Genomic DNA, 20140 nt, shown 5'->3' on the forward strand with positions numbered 1-20140 from the left:
GTGGCTGTGGCCTGTGTTTGCAGTGGGGGCCGGGCCAGGGGGGTCAGCAGGGGCCCCGGTCCTGGGCTTTCAGCCCACGGCTCCTCTGTGGGCTGTCCTGTGGGTAAGAGCAGAGCCACCCAGCGCTGTCTGGGGTCTCCAGCCACGTTCTCGTAACGGGACTCAATCTCCCAGGACCCCTCCTGCTCTGAGTTCTTCAGTTAAGGCTTCCTACCCCAGGGAGAAAACAGGCAGAGAGAGGTCATGGGGGTGGGCCTGGGGGCACGGGGCTGTGTGGGGAGACATTGAATGTGGCAGCCACAGAGTCTGGCGGCAGAGGGGCCCAAGGGCAGGCTGGCCACCCTCCTCAGAGCCACTCTGGGGAGCCGGAGGCAAGGTGTAACCACTGCAGCCTCAGTATCTTCATCTGGAGAGTGGGAAGTTTCATCTGGGATGGAGCTCGTGACTCACAAGGTCTGAAGGTTAAGTTCCTGAACTTGGGGCAACGACGTTGCTGACCTTGTTTTGATATCAGAGGGATTGTTCATTATGAATTTGTACCAGCTGGACAAACAGTGAACCACGTTTACTATTTGGAAGTGCTGAAAAGGCTGTGTGACAAAGTTAGAGGACCTGAGTTTTTCGCCAACAATTCATGGCTCTTGCATCACGACAATGCACCAGCTCACACGGTACTGTCTGTGAGGGAGTTTTTAGCCAGGAAACAAATAACTGTATTGGAACACCCTCCCTACTCACCTGATCTGGCCCCCAATGACTTCTGTCTTTACCCGGAGATAAAGGAAACATTGAAACGACATTTTGATGACATTCAGGACATCAAGGGTAATACGACGACAGCTCTGATGGCCATTCCAGAAAAAGAGTTCAAAAACGGCTTTGAAGGGTGGACTAGGCGCTGGCGTCGGTGCACAGCTTCCCAAGGGGAGTCCTTCGAAGGTGACCATAGTGATATTCAGCAATGAGGTACGTAGCACTTTTTCTAGGATGAGTTTGCGATCTGAATTGTCCGCCCTCCTAGATGGCCTGGCTAATGGAATTTCACATAAAAGTTCAGATGATTGGCTTCTCTTGAAAATCAGAAGGCAGCCTCGTGCTGCATCTGCCTCATCCCTGCCCGACCTTGTCACTCATGACGTGCCTGGCCTGTGGGTATTTGCGGTTGCAACGTCTGCTGCTCCTCCGTTTCCCCCCAGCCCCTCCGTTTAACCCAGGCCCTGCTCTCTGAATTGCGGCTCTGCCCTCCTCCAGTGGAGGGCGCCCCTGGGCTTCTCGGCTCTGCGGGTAATGGGCGCCCACAAGGAGGGGCCAGGTTCCCCAGACTCCCACCTGCTTTACGTGGCCCCCTCCCCTCCCCACCTCTGTCCACCTACCTCTGCCTCTTACCATTCTGCCTCCATTTCCCTCCCAGTCAGCGTGGAGCCTCCACTTCCACGCCCCCCCCCCAGCCTCTGCCCCCACCTCTGGGCCCTACCCATGCCTGTGACCTTGCTATTCTGGGCCTCGTGTCCTGTGGGGAGATGGACAGGAGACAGCTGGGCTCACAGGCCACTCAGGCTGTGGGCTCGCCTGGGGAAGCCTGCTGGCTCTCCCCGTTTTATCTAATCCCTGGGACTCCCCCAAACCTTGGCCTCAGGAGACGGGGGGGGGGGGGGGGGGGGGGATAGAATTGGCTTTGCAAAGGTGGAGATGCTTTGGGGCGCTGGGTGCGATAGTCTCAAAACGAGATGGCCCCTGAAGGCTGCGTGCCCGAGCGTAAGCAGGGCCTGATTCTCCTAATCTAGCGGCAACTTGTGTGTGGGCTCCCTCTTCCCCTAAACCCCGCCGGCCCTCTGGGACTCGCCTTCTGAAGATGGGTGGGGGAGGGGTTCAAGGGCCCCCCACACCCCAAGATTTGCATGTCTTGGCCGGAGGAGCCTAAGAGACTGCTTCTCTCCCAGCCTGTGGTGGTTCAGCTGAAGTTCAGCACTGGTCAGGGATTGGCTGGGCTCAGTCCGTGGCTCTCACAGACCTACTCGCAGCTTCAGCCTTCAGATAGGAGGGGAAAAACACCTTCCAACTCTGGGCCTGGAGACCCCCGTGGCGTGGCGTGGCGCGGCGCGGCGTGGCGGGGATCCACGAGCAAGGGCCTCCCTGCTCGGCCCCCTCCGGGGCAGTTCACACCCCCAGCCTCCCTGAGGGTGATCCTTCCGCGGCTCTTGGCTTTCCCCCTTTGGCGTCAGGTCCCCGCTCTGGGAAGTTGATGGAGGTAGAAAGGACTAACCTTAAGGTCCCTGTTGCCAGCAGCGTCCTGCAACGCCGGCCTCCTTTCCGCAGCTCCATGCGCTCCGCTCCCTTGAACCTGTGACCGGTCCAGCCTTCTCCCCCTTCTCCATGTTTGGGCATTCCTGCTCCCGTCACTCCTCCAGGTGCTGTCAGGGAGAAGCCAGCCGGCCAAAAGGCTTGGCAGATGCGGAGCCCGACTGGGGCCTAAGAGCTGGGGGGTGCTGGCCAGGTGGAGGTGCCTGGCCAGGTGGATGGAGACTCACGCCGTTGTCTGAGCCCCCACGGCAGGTCACAGCAGGACTCTGCTTCAGCGCAGGTTTTGTTGGAACCCTGAGGAGGAGGGAGGGAGTACCCTGTCTGTGTCCTCAGCTCACCCCGAAATCCAGGAGGAGAGAGGGATGAGTGGGGGGGCCAAATCCTTAAATGCCCTCCCCCCATGCTAGCCTCAGAAGTCGGGTTTCCCTTGCCTTTGCCCGCTGCCCCCTGTGCCACTGTCTGCGTAGCAGCTGGGCGGCCGAGGGAAGCAGCCTTGAGACCCAGTCAGTCAGTGGCCTGTAATCCTCACCATTTCAGGAAACTGAGGAAGGACTTGAGGTCAGGGTGGCGAGGCTGCTTTTCCCCTCACTGACCTTTCACCACTGCTCCACTGAACGTCTCTCCTCTCTCTGCCATCCTTCCCTCCCCCACCCACACCCCAGGCTACCCTCTGCTCCTGCTCCTCCAGCAGCTGCCCTGGTAATAACCAAAAGATGCCCCCATCCCAGAGCAGGGGTGGGGGTGGGGGGCTCGGAGCAGCTGCTTCTCCGAGGAAGCTGACACCAAGGCCAGCCGCTCAGTGACAACTTGTGGCTTTGCACCCAGCCCTGGGCCCCCACCCACCTGGCTGCCACATGCCAGCTCCCTGCTGTCCCTTTTCCCCACTGCTCCTCAGACTTCCTTCTGACCCTGGCAGCTCTCTCTCTGCTCCCCCAGCTCTGGTCTGTCCTTATTTCCCCCAGACATGTCCCCATCAGTCTGCCCTCTCCCCACGCCTTTGGCCTGGAGCCTCTGCTTTATCCAGCTTCCCCAGCACCCTTTCCTGGATGCCCCTTCCCTCCTGCTGCTTCCCACGGGGTGTGCCCAGGGCCTGGACATACAGCTCTGGTCCTCACTCCCCTTGAGCACAGATACTTCAGGGCCAGGTGGAGTGCAGAGCGTCATCCATGTGGGGTCTGCCAGGGAAACCCCTTAGGTTACAGAGAGCACAGTATGGGACGGAGGCGACCCTTCTTCCATGACTTGGGGTGACCCCCACCCCCATCCTGAAATGTTTATCCCTCCCCCTCTGCCATCAGCACATTCTGTAGCCTCTTGGGTTACCTTGCTGCCTGGGTATCCCATTTTCTTGCGGGGGGTGGGATTCACTGTTCGAGATAGGGGGGGCTGGAGGTTATGTTCCCAGAGGCTGAGTTAGAGCGATGTGGGGGGGGGAATTTAGGGGAGAGACAGGCAGTCCTGGCTTTGCTCGTCGGGCCTGGACACTAAATCCCCTGTTGATGGCTGCCGCAACCCCTCCCTAGGGTAGGGTTACCATCTTTACCCTGTCCCCTTGACCCCCTCCCTTCCCTCTTCCCCTCATCCCTCCAGAGCCACTTCCTTTGGCCCCCAAAGGATGTTCTCCCCCTCTTCCATCCCCCGAAGGTTGGAATAGCTCTGCTGCCCTTTCAACAAACTAGGTGAAGAAGGAGGCTGGCAGGTTCAGAGTGGACGAGATGGGACGCAGGGGTGGGGGGTGGGGTGCGAGGGACGTGCCCGGGGAAGGCCTGAGAGGAGAAGTGGGCTTATGGGGAGAACTGGGGGGATGAGTTTGGAACCGGAAATTCAGTGCAACTGAGGAAGCTGAGGCAATTGGGGGAGGGGTCCGTAGCAGAAGACAGAAAGTGAAGTCTCTCTGCCCCCCTTCCCTGGGGCTGGGGCCATCTTAGCTTCCCTCATGAGTGACATCTCAGGCTGCAGCCCCACTGTTCCCCCTCTGTCAGCAGAAATATCTCTCTCTTCTGACCCCTCCTGCTGGCGTCTCAGCCAGCCAATCCCTGATCTGGGGGAGGGGGGAGCCTGGCCCCCCCTACTCCCTCATAAGGGACCAGCTGGGGGCTGGGGGGTGGCCGGCTGCTACAAGTGGGACGGGGGTCAGAGCTTCGTGAAAGGAAGAAAAACCTGGGGGGGGGCAGGAGAGAAAAAAAGAAGAAGCCCCGACAGACAGGCAGGTGGACACACTGAGGAAGGCCCCCCACACGTGAGAACCCCCCTAGAAGAAACACACGGCCCCCTGGCCCCCAGGAAGGGAGCACAATGGAGGGTGCACACTCCAAGAGCACAGAAGAATGTTTGGCCTATTTTGGGGTGAGCGAGACTACAGGCCTTACCCCGGACCAAGTTAAGCGGCATCTGGAGAAATATGGCCCCAATGGTAAGTGTGGCTCGGAGGCTGGTAATGCCCTCCCGCACACGCGCAGCGCACACGCATACTCACACGCAGTCTCCCCCTCTGGGGTATCGTAGGGAAGAGCTGGGTCCAACGACTGCAGCCGTAAGAGGATAGGGAAGAGAATACGGAGAAAACGGGGTCCCTGAGACCCAGAGTTTTGGGAGGTTTTATAGGATGACCTTGGAGAACCTCAGATGCCCTTTCGATGGCCTGATTCTCTTACCTTAGCCACAAAATCCTGGGTGTGTGTGTGGGGGGGCATCAGACAGAACCCCAAATGAACATGTCCTTTTCTTCTTTTTCCCTGGGTAGAGCTCCCTGCTGAGGAAGGTAAGTTACCGAAATCCCTGAGCTGTCATAAATGACCCCCCTCCCCTCTGGGCTCCACTCCCTTTTCCCTGCCTCTCCCTATTCACTCCTGGGGCAAATATCCCTCCCCAAGGGTTTGAGCCGGGCTGGGGGCAGAAGTTTCCAGGCACTTTCTCCTTGGGCATCCAGCCCTTGAACAACTGCCCGCCACTTGGAGGAGCCCGTTGGTGGCGTCCTGGCAAGCTCCCTCTCTCACTACCAAGTGGTCTGCCCATCGCCCCACAACCATCCTGCTCGGGGCTGGAAATCAGGGCGCCCTCAGTCCCTGGCCCCCAGCTTGCACCTGGAGTCCCTGCTGTCCATCCGCTAGACCTTAACCCCGGGGACGCCCTCCCCTTGCCTCTCCCCCCAGGGAAATCCCTGTGGGAGTTGGTGGTAGAACAGTTTGAAGACCTCCTGGTGCGAATCCTTCTCCTGGCCGCCTGCATTTCCTTTGTGAGTGTAGTGGAACATCTGGGGGCTGGCTGCGGGTGCGGGGATCTGGAGAGGGTGCCGAGGGTGGGGAGGGCTCCAAATCCGAGGCCCCCCTCGTCCAAGCCCTCGGCATCCTATCCTGCAGACCAGAACTGACCGGGGTGGGGGGTGGGTTGCTGATGTGCGCCCTCTGTCCTCCCCACACCCCGCAGGCAGGTTTTATTTTAAGCTTTAACGGTGTTCTCAGCCAAAACACTGAAGCTAAGCCACCCCCCGAAGCTTCCAGGGCTCCGAAGGCTCGGGTTACCCCCTTGAGCGAAGGGCTCCCCAGCTCCGTCGCTGCGGCCACTCGGGGGCGCCACTACTCCCTGGGTGCCCGAGGTGCAGGCTGCGCCTCTCCACCAATCCCCGAGCCTCCTGGCGCCGCTGCCCCGCCCTCCTGGCGCTGATTGGTCGAGGCAAAGACCCTCCTAGAGGCGGGAAAGCTGCTGGTGCGAGGGTGACTCCAAAGGCTCCTGGAGGCGCAGACCCCTCACTTGTCGCTGGCCTTGCTTCTCTGCCCCCCAACAGGGCTGAAAATCCTGGGATCCCTTTCCTCCCCAGACTGGCCTGACTCTCCCCTTCCCCGCCCTCCCTGGGCCCCTCCAGCCTCAGCGCTGCCCCCGCCCGCTCCTCAGGGTCCTGCCACGTGTCCTTGCCTGGGGCTCCCTTGGGCGCCCACCGTGCCAGCAATCAGTCGATCCTGCCATGTGGAGTTTCTTCCTTAACATCTTACTCCTGCTGGAAAACAAGCCTCCGGAGGCAAAACAGTGTCCCTGTCCCCTGGTCTCCTTCATGTAGGCCTGTGGGCCCCTGAGCACCAGCTGGCAGGGCCTCACTTCTCCCTTCTCAGATTTGCTCCTTGACATTTGCCTGTGGCTGTTGCCTTTGCAACAGCTGGGGTGGGGTGGGGTGTGTACAGGAGGCCCCGTAACACTATCCCGCCCCCCTCCTGCTCCCTCCTGAAATCGGAGCTTCCCTGCCTCGGGCTGTGGGGGGAGGGCTGTGGGTGGGCCAGCCGCCCGCCTGCCTGCGCGGACCACAGGTTTTTTCCTATGGAGTTGTGGCTCCCCTGGGATGGATGTGGCTGTGTGGGTAGTTGGCCCGGGTGCCCCCTGAGCTTTGTTTACAAGCGTGCAGCTCTGTCAGGGAAACCTGAAAGCATTCCTCGGTAATCCCTGAGGGGTGCAGGTCTGTGCCCGCCTGGCGGTGCTGCCCATCCTGGAGTGTTAGACCGGCAGACCGACGCGCGGCTGCGCGCCCGGTGAGGCCTGGCCCTTTCTTTGCTCCTGCACGAGTTCTCACCTCCATTGGCCTTCTTTACCTGTTTAAGGGCCGCTCTCACCTGTGATTCTCCCTTCTCCTGCTTCCCAGGTGCTGGCCTGGTTTGAGGAAGGTGAGGAGACCGTCACTGCGTTTGTTGAACCCTTTGTCATCCTCTTGATTCTCATTGCCAATGCCATCGTGGGGGTTTGGCAGGTTAGCTTCCACCCCTCTTGGTTCCTTCATGTCCGGACACTGAACATGAGGCCCCCTCCCCCCACCCCCCATCACTTCCCTTGGGCTTGCCTTGTTCTCTGGTCCTATTGCTCAGTTTGTAAATGGGACGGAGTGTGGGCAACAGGTGGGAGCTGGTGTTCCCACTGTCACTTGCTGGCTGTAGAACTCTGGGCAAGTTCCTTCATCTGTCTGAGGCTCGGTTTCCTCATCCATAAAATGGGGCTAATAATCCTGTCCCTCAGAGTTGTGGTGAAATATAAAAAGATGATGAGTGTGAAGGTGCCTGGTGTATAGTAGGTGCTCAATAAATGCTAGTTTGAGTTTCTTCTTTCCATTACCTCACCACCCTCTACTTTTCCTGTCCCCTGCTTTCTGATTTTCTTTCTCTTTTCTTCTCTCCCAACCCCCCTAAACCGTTTTTGGCCGTAAGCAACAGGTTCTTGAACACATACACACCCCGACTCTCCTGGGTGGGGGGGTTGTCTACTCCCCTGCGTAACCTCCCTCTTCCTTGCTGGTGTCCCTGTTGGCCCCAGGACTCTGGCCCCTGCTCTGCCATCCCTACACCGCCTGCCCCACCCTCCCCTGCCTATCTCCTGCCCTTCCTCAACCTCCCTCCCTCTGATGACCTCCACCCTGTCCCGCCAGGAGCGTAATGCAGAGAACGCCATCGAGGCCCTGAAGGAATATGAACCCGAGATGGGGAAAGTCTACCGGGCGGACCGAAAGTCAGTGCAAAGGATCAAGGCCCGGGACATCGTTCCTGGGGACATAGTGGAGGTGGCTGGTGAGTGGTGGGCATGAGCGGTCCAGGACGGGAGGCCTCGGGTTCCAGGCCAGGACGATGTGTCTGCTGGGGGTGGGGGCTGGGCTTCTGGCGTCCAGGGGGTTGCCAGGCTGGAGGAGTCTTTGCTTCTCCTTCCTTCCCAGACTCCTCAGGAGGTCACCCCAGGGCACTGTGGCCACAGCACCCCCTCCCTGTCAGAGTCTCCGCAGGAACAGCCAGTCCTGTCCCTGAAGCTGCAAGCAGACCCCCACTTCCCCTCCCCTCACCCAGCACTTGCAAGCAACAGGTGGAACCCAGGCCCTGCCAATGGTCCCGTCTCCACCCCCCTCCTGAGGCCTGGCCTCCCCCCCCAAGCTTGGTCAGCCTTAAATCTTGACCTCTCAGTGCCCTTGAGGCCTCTCAAAGGGGAAGGAGTGAGGGGAGAAGGAGGAGGGGGGCCAAAGGCTCCAGCCCCCGACCATGTAAGGGAAAGTCAGGCCCCAGCAGAGAGCACGGGACCTGGGAAGCGAGCTCCAGGAGGGCCGCCTCTGCAGGGAGGGACACTTAATGCCTGCCCAGGGAGGGGTGGGGGCCGGCTGGCTAAGATTACTGCGATTCTGCCCCCTTCAGCGGTTTTTATATTTGCCCTGCACAGGCCTCCCCATATCTCTGGGCCCCTGGCATAAGGGAATGTCTTTCTCAGCCGGCTTCCCTCCTCTAGACACCTATGTGGCTACCATGGGAACCTTGGGGAGAAGAAGGGAGGGCGGGCTGAAGACCCCAGCGCCCCATCCCCGGGCTGTCCTGCTACGGTGACAGTTTGGAGTCAGCACCATGAATGTCTATAAATATCACTTGGGCTTGGGTGACAGGGTGTCCCGCCCAGCTCCACGGCCACCCTCCTCCCTCCGCCCTCGGCTTCCTCTGGCACAGGAGGAGGCACCCTAGAAACAGGGGAAGGAAACCCATGGAACCCTGTCCCCAGTACCAGCCTGGGTACCAGGCAGGATTGGGCAGCGGTCCCGGGAAGCATGCGGCCTCCTCAAAGGTCTCAAGTCTGGAGGGGCGTCGGCCCTGCAGCCTCCCCCATGGCGGCTTCTGTCCTGACCCTGACTTCCGGGCCTCTCCCTGGGCCTCCCCCCCGATGGCCCAGCTCTCTGCTGGCTGTTGCTTCACTGTCCCCCGACTCCCTGTTCCCTGCAGGCCTCCCCTTCTCTCCTGCCTGCCTCCCTGCCCCCCACCCACTCACTCCCCCAGCTTCCTGCCCTCCCTCAGGTGCTCACACGGGGCAGCAGGTTTCAGGTGTGTCCTCTCCATGTGCACCTGTGCCCCCCTGCCCCAGCCTTCCTCCCTCTCCTCCTGCACCTTCCCTTCTCATACTCCCCTCTCACTTGCTCTCTCCTGCTTCTGGCTCCACCTTTTGTTGACATTGATTTTCTCCGGTTTCTTCCTGCCTTCCCTGGCTGTTCCACCTCATTCGCTTCCCCCAGCACCCGTCTCCCCAAGTCATCCTGTTTGCTGTAGTTCTTTCTTGCCTTTCCTTCCTCACCTTTCTCACTTTTGCCCCTCTGCTTTTGTTTCTTGTGATACAACTGGACCGTCCCCAGTTTTTCCTTCCGTCATTCCACATACATTTAACGAGCACATACTATGTGCCAGGCAGCGTGCCCGTCTCTCCCCTCACAGGGCTCATAGCCCAGTGGGGACAAAAGCTTACAAGGAGGGGGACAATTGGATGAATATTAAGAGGGACATGTTTGCTGGGGCGACGGGAGCACATGTGAGGGCCTGACTCGAGCCCGGGATGAGGGGAGGCGCCCAGCCCGGGTGACCTCCCCGAGACCTGAAGGATGGAGGTGAGGTTGCTGGACAAAGACCGGGTTTTTCTTAGGAAGGAAGAAACATCCTTTCCTAGCTGACCTCCTTCTTCTCTGCTCTGTCCACAGTGGGGGACAAGGTCCCAGCCGATATCCGCATCCTTTCCATCAAGTCCACCACGCTCCGGGTGGACCAGTCTATCCTGACAGGTGTGTGGGGCTGGGTGGGAGGATGCATCAAGGGGTGTGGGGATGATGGTTTGCCAGGGCGGAGCTGGGTGGACAGACAGGAACGAAACTGTACATGGAGGAAAGAGAACAGCCAGCTGTAGAGCTGTAGGGCCCCCTGCTGGCTCCGTGGGGGCAGTGACGTCAGCAAGACCGAATTGCAAGGGTTCATGGGAGAGGGTGGGACAGGTGTGCCATTGTCCAGGTAGCCCATCCCCTTTCCACACAGACATAGGGACACCTTCACCCAGGGACCTGTCCTATCTCCTCAAAAACCCACAAGTGAGGAACCGTAGATTGTAGGACAAGATGCAGGATTCAGACGCACTTAAGACACAGCTGTCTCTGTGTCTCCACTGGGAGAGGGAGGGGGAAGAGCCAGGGGCATTCCCGTGGTCCCCGGGGGCCAAGCTGGGCCAGCCCAGCGTGACTGCCTGAGCCCCGGCCGTCCAGACACAATGGACAGCACACTTTCACATACGCCAGCTTATTTGATTTCACCAAGGCCTTGTTCTAGAGTGTGTGTGTTATCATCCCCATTTCACAGAAGAGCAAACAGAGGTTAAATGATCCAAGGTCCTGCAGCCTGTCAGCGATCAAGCCGGGGATCAGGTCAAGGTCTTTTCACTCTACGTGCAATAGATTTCCCACGTGCCTCCTGTGGCTTCTTCCAGAGCCCAGACTTCCCCCAGGGCTGCTGTTTGGTCCTTCCCAGCCCCTGTCCTGCCAAGCAGCGGGGGAGTTAGGGGCGGACTAGGGTTTCCAGGCGGGAATTCCCGCCCGTTCTCAGGAAGTTTTTTTGCTTTCCTGTTCCCGAATCCCAAGATATAAACTCTTTTCTGTTCTCCACGATGAATCGTTTCCACAAAGTGACAGCCAATACTACCAACCACCTGGGTTCAAGGAGCCGATTTTCCCGATTTCCCGAATCAATTTTTCTCGGGATTCGGGAACGGAAAAGGGAAAAAAATTCCTGAGAACAGGCGGGAATTCTGGCCCGGAAACCCTAGCGATAAATAGGAAAAATGTCTAAGAGATACACTGTGAGTAGTACGTTTATTTCCCATTGTGGGTATTACTGGGTTCAAGGAGCCGATTTTCCCGATTTCTCAACCAACTTTTCTCAGGATTCGGGAACCGGAAAGCGAGAAATTTTCCCGAGAGCGGGCGGGAATTCCCGCCTGGAAACCCTAGGCGGCACCTATGGGAGGAGGACACGATGACGTCTGAAACCCTTGTCCCCTTTTCCACAGGCGAGTCTGTCTCCGTCATCAAGCACACAGACCCTGTTCCTGACCCCCGAGCTGTCAACCAGGATAAAAAGAACATGCTTTTCTCGGTGAGCCTTCCCGGGCCAGCTGTCGAGCGAGCCAGCCAGAGGCCCTGGTCTGGGACAGACGTCGCGGTGGGCGGGTGCACGCGGCCTGACGCCGTGCCTCCCCTCCACCATCCAGGGCACCAACATTGCAGCAGGCAAGGCCTTGGGCATCGTGGCCACTACCGGGGTGAGCACTGAGATTGGGAAGATCCGCGACCAGATGGCCGCCACCGAGCAGGACAAGACCCCCCTGCAGCAGAAGCTGGATGAGTTTGGGGAACAGCTTTCCAAGGTCATTTCCCTCATCTGCGTGGCCGTCTGGCTCATCAACATCGGTCATTTCAACGATCCCGTCCACGGCGGCTCCTGGTTCCGTGGTGCTATCTACTACTTTAAGATTGCCGTGGCCCTGGCTGTGGCTGCCATCCCAGAAGGTACGGCAGTCTCTCTCCCCTCCCCGCCCCCGTGGCCCATCTCCTCTGCAAAGACCCTTTCCCCCAATGAGGTACCAAAGGCAGTTTCCAGGGATGGGGAGCTGAGGGCTTCGGGGGCCACTCCTTCCCGCCCCTATGACTGTTCCCTCCCCCCACAGGCCTTCCCGCAGTCATTACCACCTGCCTGGCCTTGGGCACCCGCCGGATGGCAAAGAAAAATGCCATCGTGAGGAGCTTGCCCTCCGTCGAGACTCTGGGCTGCACGTCTGTCATCTGCTCCGATAAGACAGGCACCCTCACCACCAACCAGATGTCCGTCTGCAAGGTCAGAGAGCCGTGGGCACCTCCCACTCAGAGCACTGCCCTGGGGTGAACCGAGCTCTCCAAAGAGGGAATTACCCCTTCAGCACTGACCACTCTCGTTTTGGCCTGGGAAAGCAATGCTCAGAGGGCAGACAGAGTGTCATCCTGCCAGCGATGACAGGGATCCAAGTGGCCCCTGTGCCCCAGCCAGATAGGTCCTGACAGCCACCCTCGGGTACAAGACACCGCCCTGGGTTACCACTAATCTGCCCCGTCAGGGGAAGGTCTCCTTCACCCCATTTTCCAGAGGAGGAAACTGAGGCCCTGGGAGATTCTGTGGAATTAATAATAAGTAGCAGAATTGAGTTTCAAGCCCATGTCTGTCTGGCCCCAGAGTTGCTACCTGGGAAGTGGGGCGGGGGGGAGACTGCCCTCAGATGGCCATCCACAGAGAGGCACGGGGAGCCCAGCCACACCGATCTCCAACAGCATTTCCTAAACCAAGGCTCTTCGTCTTTTCTGGGCCTCAGACTCGCTGGCAGTCTGGACCTCTTCTCGGTCTACTATTTTCAATGTGTCCATAAACTATGAAGGATTCCGCCTTAACTATATATCCCATTACAGAGGAAACCGGTGATGGAAATACAGTTATCGAATTATTTTAAGAACAAATTTGTGATTTGGTAGCACTTCTTCTTTATGAAGGTTCGTGGGGCTAAGAACCCCCGTAATGCAGTGACGAGTGTCAATGCTATTTTGAGAGCTCAGCATCTGTGATTATATTGGTGGCAAAGACACAGGTTTCGCGAATAAGAATGGAGTTCATTGCCTGTATTTATAATTGGAAGGCAATGCTAAGTATCAGAGAGAAAAATTAAAGGTGTCTTTTTTGTTTGTTTTTTTTGCCATCAAAACCCCTTGGCAGGGGTGGGGTCATCCTGGACCCCAGCCAAAGAACCCCTGCCCTACACAGAGTTCTTGGAAGAGCATGTCCAGGAAATATCAATGTTCTGGGCATCGAGAGGTGTGTGGTGAGACCACGCGACACAAGTTGTGCCCTTTTGAAAGCTCCCCTCTGGGCATTGCCTACACACCTTCCCTCCAAAGCACCAGACCTCAACCTTGCGCAGCTGGGCTCCCGACACGTTCCATAAAAATGAACTCACTGCCCATGTTTGAAAGTCGGGAGGCTTCATAGGAAAATAACCTGAGTTTCTAGCTGTTCCTGCGAAGCTTGAGGATCTGGCCACACGTGGCTGGCTGGCGCTGCGGAGGGGCCACGTGCTAACAGGTGGCCTGAAGCCACAGTCCCCCCGACACCTCCGTACGCATGTCTGATTTTATTCACTGGTCTAAAAGAGCCGCCAGCATAGCCGGCATAACTTCTGTTTTAAAGCCACTCACACAGTCATGGAGAACGGTGGCAAGGTAGTGATGGCAGAAGGGAGGACACAGGCAGGAAGGAGGAGAGGCCCGTGGCGGGGGAGGGTGGAAAGTCCGGATGGTTTGCACAGGTGGCTGGACGAGGCGTTAGGATCTGGGCCACCCTCAGCCTGCCTCGGGGGTGGGCACAGCTAGACATCCGGCTATGTCACCTTGTCCCCTGCAGATGTTCATTATTGACAAAGTGGATGGAGACTCCTGTGTGCTGAACGAGTTCTCCATCACTGGTTCCACATACGCTCCAGAAGGAGAGGTGTAAGTCCCCCCAAGTCCACACCCCAGCGGCTCATGTCCCTCCCCTCCACACACGTCCCACCTCTCTCCCGGGGCCCTCCTGCTAGCGCTGTCCTCCATTCTCTCTCTTCTTCCTTCCCTGACCTTGTTCTGTCTCCCACCTGGTCTCCACGGTGGTTGCCATCTCCCTGCCGGCCTCGCTGCTTTCCCCAGGCTGTCTCTGCATCTCACTCCCTATTCTTCTCGACTTGTCTCTTTCCCTTCCTTCTTCCCTTGCCCCGTTGCCAGCTTGAAGAACGATAAGCCAGTTCGCGCAGGGCAGTATGATGGGCTGGTGGAGCTGGCCACCATCTGTGCCCTCTGCAATGACTCCTCCTTGGACTTCAATGAGGTAACACTCCTGAAGCCGCCCCTCCGTCCCCTTCCAACTGGCTCCGAGTCCAGGCGTCCTCAACAGGTCGCAAGGAACGGGTCATGGGAACGGGGTCCCTTGTACCATGTTCTCCTGGGTGTGAGAGGACGGGAGTGGCTTGCTCCCGTCCCCTTCTAGGTGGAAGGTGGGTATGGCAGCTGGGCGCCAGGGGCCAGGAGCCCAGGGCACTGACTTCCTCTTGGTCCTCTGCCCTCTCAGGCCAAAGGTGTTTATGAGAAGGTCGGCGAGGCCACCGAGACGGCGCTCACAACCCTGGTGGAGAAGATGAACGTGTTCAACACCGACGTGAGGAGCCTCTCCAAGGTGGAGAGGGCCAATGCCTGCAACTCGGTGAGTGTCTGCTCCCGCCAACGGGGTCCTTCCTTACCCCACGTTGTTACGGAGGCCAGGACCCGGGAACCTCAGGAAGCAGAGCCCCCCCCCCCACCCACCACCACTGCCCAGGGCAGGGCAGGGCTTTGTGCCCCATGCTGGGATCCCACCCAGGACGAGCAAAGGGCCTCTTCACAGAGTTTCTTGGTCAGACTGACGTAGGGTCGACCTGCTGTCCCCGAATGTCCAGCCCTCTTTCCACTGCTCACCTCCAATATCCCTCGATGCGGTTAAGATCACTTCCTCCTGCCGTGTCCCTAGTTGAAAGGGATGATACCGGACACGGAAACCACAAGGACCCATCCTGGGGCAGCGCCGACGCCCGCCGTTATCGCTTTGTCTTCAGAAGCACGCTTGTTTTGATCAGCTTTTGAGACCTGACGCAGAATTTGGGAAAAGGGACTGCTGATATTCCCTTTGCCCAGACGAACAAGCCCGATTCTGTTTTTCTTGCTCCGAGTTCTTGCTGTGAATGTGTACTCAGTGTCTACACTGAATTCCTCCTGGGGTGCTCTGTCCCCCACGTCACCCATTCTTATAGATGCGGAGTGCTCGTTGCTGCTTAATTTGATAGGACAACTCATGAAAACAGCCTATCTATCGATAGATGTTTGATATCTATTTTAATCATTCACAAATTTTTACAATCGAGACTATAAACATCAACTTCTTTTTTATTTCATCTATTGTTATTTTTATTTGTTTATTTATTTTTTAAGGAGCACGCAGCTCACAGTGGCCCATGTGGGGATTGCACCGGCAACCTTGGTGTTATTAGCACCGCGCTCTAACCAACTGAGCTAACCGGCCGCCCCTGTTATTTTTATTTTTGTTGTATTTGATTTTGTGGAGAAATATTCGTGATGCTTTTGGTGAACAAGGCTCTCATTCATTTTTATGGAGCATTTATTATTGCACGCAGGGCAGTAGGTCTGCCTGTCCAAAACACGTGTCTAGAAGCGCACATGTGGTTATTTGAATTTAAATGAAATGTGAGTACACGCTGCGTTCTGCCACTTGCCACAGCCACGTTTCCCGGGCTCAGCAGCCACTGCTCCGCCCACCATTTTGGACGGTTCCGATTAGAGAACATGCCATCATCACTGAATGTTCTCTTGGAAGGTACCACACGACACATCTCGTTTCTGTTGTGCTTCAAACCAGACGCTGGAAGTCTCTCCATTGGTGCAGGAGATGCCACATGTAGCTTGACTCAGCGTGGGGTCTGCTCAACGATGTCCAGGCCCTTTTTTTAATTTAATTTTATTTTTTGGTCTCGTTTTTTTCGTCTTCTTTCTGTCCAGACCCCTTTGGACTATGTTTGCAGGGGGTCTGGGACGCCTCCCTCCCAGCACAAGGTCTGTCCATCTCATCCCTCTTGTCCCACCAGTCTCACGTGGGGCACGCCCCTCCCGGTCTCCTCTCTCCCAGGTGATCCGTCAGCTGATGAAGAAGGAATGCACCCTGGAGTTCTCCAGAGACAGAAAGTCCATGTCTGTGTACTGTTCCCCAGCCAAGTCCCGGGCTGCTGTCGGCAACAAGATGTTTGTCAAGGTCAGATGTCAGAGGAGGCCCCAGCCGCCCTCTCCTTCCTTCTGAACCCCTCTCCTCCCTGCCCTTGCACTGGGGCCTGGAAGGCAGACACTCACCCCTGGACGCTGTCCTGGTCTCCTAGGGCGCCCCCGAGGGGGTCATCGATCGTTGTAACTACGTGCGAGTTGGCACCACCCGGGTACCCATGACGGGGCCGGTGAAGGACAAGATCATGTCTGTGATCAAGGAGTGGGGCACTGGCCGGGACACCCTGCGCTGCCTGGCCCTGGCCACCCGGGACACCCCCCCGAAGCGAGAGGACATGCTCCTGGATGATTCTGCCAAGTTCGTGGATTATGAGGTGAGCAGACAGCAGGAAGCTGCCCATTGCACCCCCCCTCCCCGCCCCTTGTCATTTGTCACAGGTCCTAGAATCACAGGACGTTAGAGTCCGAAAGGACCTGAGGGGCCATCTAGTGCCACTTTGCATGGGATCTGTGGACCCGTCTGCGATGCTGTGAGGCGCTCGCACCACAGTGAAAATCAGCTAGATCTTGAAGCACCCAGGTTCAGCTGACGTTTCCAGAGTGAGATTTTTGATGCCACAAAGCAGTGCCTCGACCTACATTCTGGCACAGGCTCCTTTTCTGGAAGTGGGACCACCCAAGTCCAGTCCCTTCATTTTAAGGAGGGCGCGGCTCACAGTAGCCCATGCGGGGATCGAACCAGCAACCTTGGTGTTATGAGCACCGTGCTCTAACCAACTCAACTAACCGGCCGCCCCAGTCCCTTCATTTTATAGAGGGGACACTGTGGCCCAACAGCTAACGCAGATTTGCTCACTGTTGTCGAACAAGTGAGTGGTCCTTCTGAGAGTAGAAACCACCGTGCAAACTCCCAACTCAAGTTCTTTCTATGAGATACACGGTGTGCCGCCCAAGACGGGCCTGGCACCGCCCAGCCTGCAGGTCCCTGTGCAGACAGGCCTTTTGTGCCCCTGAGCTTCAGAGGCCACGCTGAGGCTCCCCCGCTCCTCCTGCTCAGCTCCTAGCCCCTCCCTGACCCTGCCGCTCTCCGCTCTGGCTCCTCAGATGGACCTGACGTTCATTGGCGTGGTGGGCATGTTGGACCCGCCCCGCAAGGAGGTCACAGGCTCTATCCAGCTGTGCCGGGATGCCGGAATCCGCGTCATCATGATCACTGGGGACAACAAGGGCACAGCCATTGCCATCTGCCGACGAATTGGCATTTTTGGGGAGAATGAGGATGTGGCAGACCGAGCCTACACCGGCCGGGAGTTCGATGACCTGCCCCTGGGTGAGCAGCGGGAGGCCTGCCGTCGCGCCTGCTGCTTTGCCCGCGTGGAGCCCGCCCATAAGTCGAAGATTGTGGAATATCTTCAGTCTTACGATGAGATCACAGCTATGGTGAGAAGACCCACGGGGCTACCCAGCCTGGGCCCGCGTGGCGTCTGCTTCGTGTCCACTGAGCCGGGGCCCCAGGGGGGAGAGGGGCTGAGTGGGAGGGGCTGGGTCCCAGCTTCTCTGTCCCCTCAGACAGGCGATGGTGTCAACGACGCCCCTGCTCTGAAGAAAGCCGAGATTGGCATTGCCATGGGTTCAGGCACAGCCGTGGCCAAGACCGCCTCCGAGATGGTGCTGGCGGACGACAACTTCTCCACCATCGTGGCTGCGGTGGAGGAGGGCCGGGCCATCTATAACAACATGAAGCAGTTCATTCGCTACCTCATCTCCTCCAACGTGGGCGAGGTGGTCTGGTGAGCAGCCAGGGCGGGCACCCAGGGGCCCGGGCGGTGGGGGTGAGCCCGGGGCTGGGAGCAGGGCCGACACGTGACCGCCTCCTTCTGCAGCATCTTCCTGACCGCCGCCCTCGGGCTGCCTGAGGCTCTGATCCCTGTGCAGCTGCTGTGGGTCAATTTGGTGACGGACGGGCTCCCGGCCACAGCTCTGGGCTTCAACCCCCCCGACCTGGACATCATGGACCGGCCCCCCCGGAGCCCCAAGGAGCCTCTCATCAGTGGCTGGCTCTTCTTCCGCTACATGGCGATTGGGGGTGAGCAGAATGGGACCCCCGTTCCTTCCCAACCCCCGGGATGGACCCCCTCTCTGGGACACCAGCCCCCCAGGGTGGCTTTACCGTTGTTCCTTTCCCTCACCAGCTGTTCATGGCCCTCAGGCCCGCTCGATGCCCCCCATCTCCCTAGCCCGGCCCCCCTGACTCCCATCCTCTCTACCACAGGCTACGTGGGTGCAGCCACCGTGGGAGCAGCTGCCTGGTGGTTCCTGTACGCGGAGGACGGGCCCCACGTCAGCTACAACCAGCTGGTAGGGGAGGAGGAGGAGGGGTGAGGAGGGGTGAGGAGGGGCGGGAGGCCAGCAGGAGGCCTCCTGGGATCCAGCGCCGCCCCCTCCCCCCCCCTGCAGACTCACTTCATGCAGTGCACGGAAGACAACCCCGACTTTGAGGGTGTGGAGTGTGAGATCTTTGAGGCGCCCGAGCCCATGACCATGGCCTTGTCCGTGCTGGTCACCATCGAGATGTGTAATGCGCTCAACAGGTGGGGCCTGCCCGCCCCCCCCCCCCCCCCCCCCCCCCCGCCGCCGGGCCCCGCGCGTCCCCTCCCTCACTGCTCTTTCTCCTTGTGTCTCCCACCCTCGCCTCCGCCCGGCCACCTCCCTGCAGCCTGTCTGAGAACCAGTCCCTCGTCCGGATGCCGCCCTGGGTGAACATCTGGCTGCTGGGCTCCATCTGCCTCTCCATGTCCCTCCACTTCCTCATCCTTTACGTGGACCCTCTGCCGGTGAGCTCCCCCGCCCCTCCCCCTGTCCCCGCCCCTCGCAGCGCAGCCTCCAACCAGAGGCGCTGACGAAGGGAGGGGGGTGGGGCCGGGCCGGGCACCGAGGGTACCTGTCCTCACGCCTCGGACCGCCCCTTCCAGATGATCTTCAAGCTCCGGGCCCTGGACGTCACCCAGTGGCTCATGGTTCTCAAGATCTCATTGCCGGTCATCGGGCTCGACGAACTCCTCAAGTTCGTGGCTCGGAACTACCTGGAGGGTAAGGCTCCCGTGGTCCTGGGCCGAGTCAGCCCCGGGCCCAGAGCACAGCCCCGCCCCCTGCGCTGCGACAACGGCGCCCGCCCCACCCTCTTCCTTTTCAGGCGGGTGTGTCTTCTGGGTCCTGGCAGGACCGCCGTCCGCCAGGGAGATGCCACCGGGCCGTTCCTCCCCTCCCCCCACCCCTGGTGCAGACACGCTCCCTGGCCCCCCATGCCCACCTCCCTCCTTCAGTAACCGCTGTCTCTCTGTCCTCTCTGGCCATAGGATAACCCGTTTCCCCCTCCTCCATCTCTTTGAACCGTGTCACAGGTATCACTCCCCCTTCTTGCCCTCGCCCCCAGCTGCTGTGCCCCCCACCTGACCCCTCTCCCCCTCGGGTGGCACCCGAGGTCACTTGCGCTCGCAGCTCCCCCTGGAGCCACTGCTGCCGCCACAGCCGCGCTTCCAAGCTGGGGGAGGGCCGCTGCCCTGGCCTCGGGGCACCACCGTCTGCTGGGCTGCGCTGCGCTGCGTTGCGCGGGCTGGCGCTGCGCTCTCTGCCGCTGGGGCGCAGTGGTTGGGAGGAGTGGGGTCTGGCTGGGGACACAGGTGAGTATGGGGGGGGGGACTGGTGCGACCCTCCAGGTGAGTCGGGGACAGGGACAGGGAGCCTGGGAGGGGCTCTTCCTCTCCTCTCCCGCCCCTGGCTTCACCCCTTCCCTCTCTCCTTCCAGATCCGGAAGATGAAAGAAGGAAGTAACCAGCCCTTTTGCCCCTTCTTCCCTACCCTGATAGCGATGCATCTTCAGCCAGAGCTGTGGCACAGACCCCACGTTCCCGCCCCTTGACATTCTTCTGTTTATAAACACAATGTCCCCTTCCCTCTTCATTCCCCCTCCAACCCACCCTCTCTGTCACCCTTGTAAACCACCCCCTCCCCGGCCCCCTGGGGCTTGCAGGGGCAAGGCGACCACCTGAGCTGAGCTGCTTATTTATTGAAAATAAATGACAGAAAAGTCTGGCCTTGTCTCCACGCCCGTCTTGGGGCCTGGGGCGGGCCCCTGGGGACAAGCACCTTAGTGTCATGCAGCCCAGAAAGCAGCCGCCTGTCCAGGGCACGCGTGTGGAGGGAGCCCCCAGCCACCCC

At 59.1% G+C, this 20140-nt stretch overlaps 1 protein-coding gene and 1 long non-coding RNA gene across 3 annotated transcripts; one reads left to right on the forward strand and one right to left on the reverse strand.

Moving 5' to 3' along the window:
- Positions 1 to 888: 888 nt before the first annotated feature.
- Positions 889 to 3513, reverse strand: LOC117019510 (uncharacterized). Its single transcript, XR_004422506.1, has 3 exons — positions 2831 to 3513; positions 2264 to 2595; positions 889 to 1030 (listed from the first exon to the last, which is right to left on the reverse strand). It is a non-coding gene; the product is annotated as an uncharacterized LOC117019510 (long non-coding RNA).
- Positions 3514 to 4389: 876 nt separating this feature from the next.
- Positions 4390 to 20057, forward strand: ATP2A1 (ATPase sarcoplasmic/endoplasmic reticulum Ca2+ transporting 1). Of its 2 annotated transcripts, XM_033101292.1 has the most exons (23): positions 4390 to 4714; positions 5045 to 5062; positions 5454 to 5536; positions 6929 to 7033; positions 7703 to 7841; positions 9767 to 9847; positions 11119 to 11204; positions 11320 to 11617; positions 11776 to 11942; positions 13530 to 13618; positions 13886 to 13988; positions 14229 to 14360; positions 15834 to 15956; positions 16078 to 16296; positions 17027 to 17362; positions 17492 to 17712; positions 17806 to 18008; positions 18195 to 18280; positions 18380 to 18513; positions 18639 to 18756; positions 18895 to 19012; positions 19279 to 19323; positions 19728 to 20057. In XM_033101292.1, exons 1-22 carry the CDS (start codon positions 4597 to 4599, stop codon positions 19281 to 19283), a joined length of 2982 nt encoding a protein of 993 aa, XP_032957183.1. In that variant the 5' UTR covers positions 4390 to 4596; the 3' UTR covers positions 19284 to 19323; positions 19728 to 20057. The 2 variants fall into 2 exon arrangements, with proteins under 2 accessions (XP_032957183.1, XP_032957182.1); XM_033101291.1 differs by lacking the exon at positions 19279 to 19323 and having other exon boundaries at positions 19728 to 20014.
- Positions 20058 to 20140: the final 83 nt, after the last annotated feature.

Source organism: Rhinolophus ferrumequinum, assembly GCF_004115265.2.
Source record: "Rhinolophus ferrumequinum isolate MPI-CBG mRhiFer1 chromosome 15 unlocalized genomic scaffold, mRhiFer1_v1.p scaffold_54_arrow_ctg1_1, whole genome shotgun sequence".
NCBI classification, from domain to species: domain Eukaryota; kingdom Metazoa; phylum Chordata; class Mammalia; order Chiroptera; family Rhinolophidae; genus Rhinolophus; species Rhinolophus ferrumequinum.

Bases quoted from the DNA above. Each gene is read 5' to 3' on its own strand.
- ATP2A1 (XM_033101291.1), top strand. From the start codon at position 4,597: ATGGAGGGTGCACACTCCAAGAGCACAGAAGAATGTTTGGCCTATTTT. The intron at 9,848-11,118 runs GTGTGTGGGGCT...CCTTTTCCACAG, and splicing joins GGACCAGTCTATCCTGACAG to GCGAGTCTGTCTCCGTCATC. The intron at 18,514-18,638 runs GTGGGGCCTGCC...ACCTCCCTGCAG, and splicing joins ATGTGTAATGCGCTCAACAG to CCTGTCTGAGAACCAGTCCC.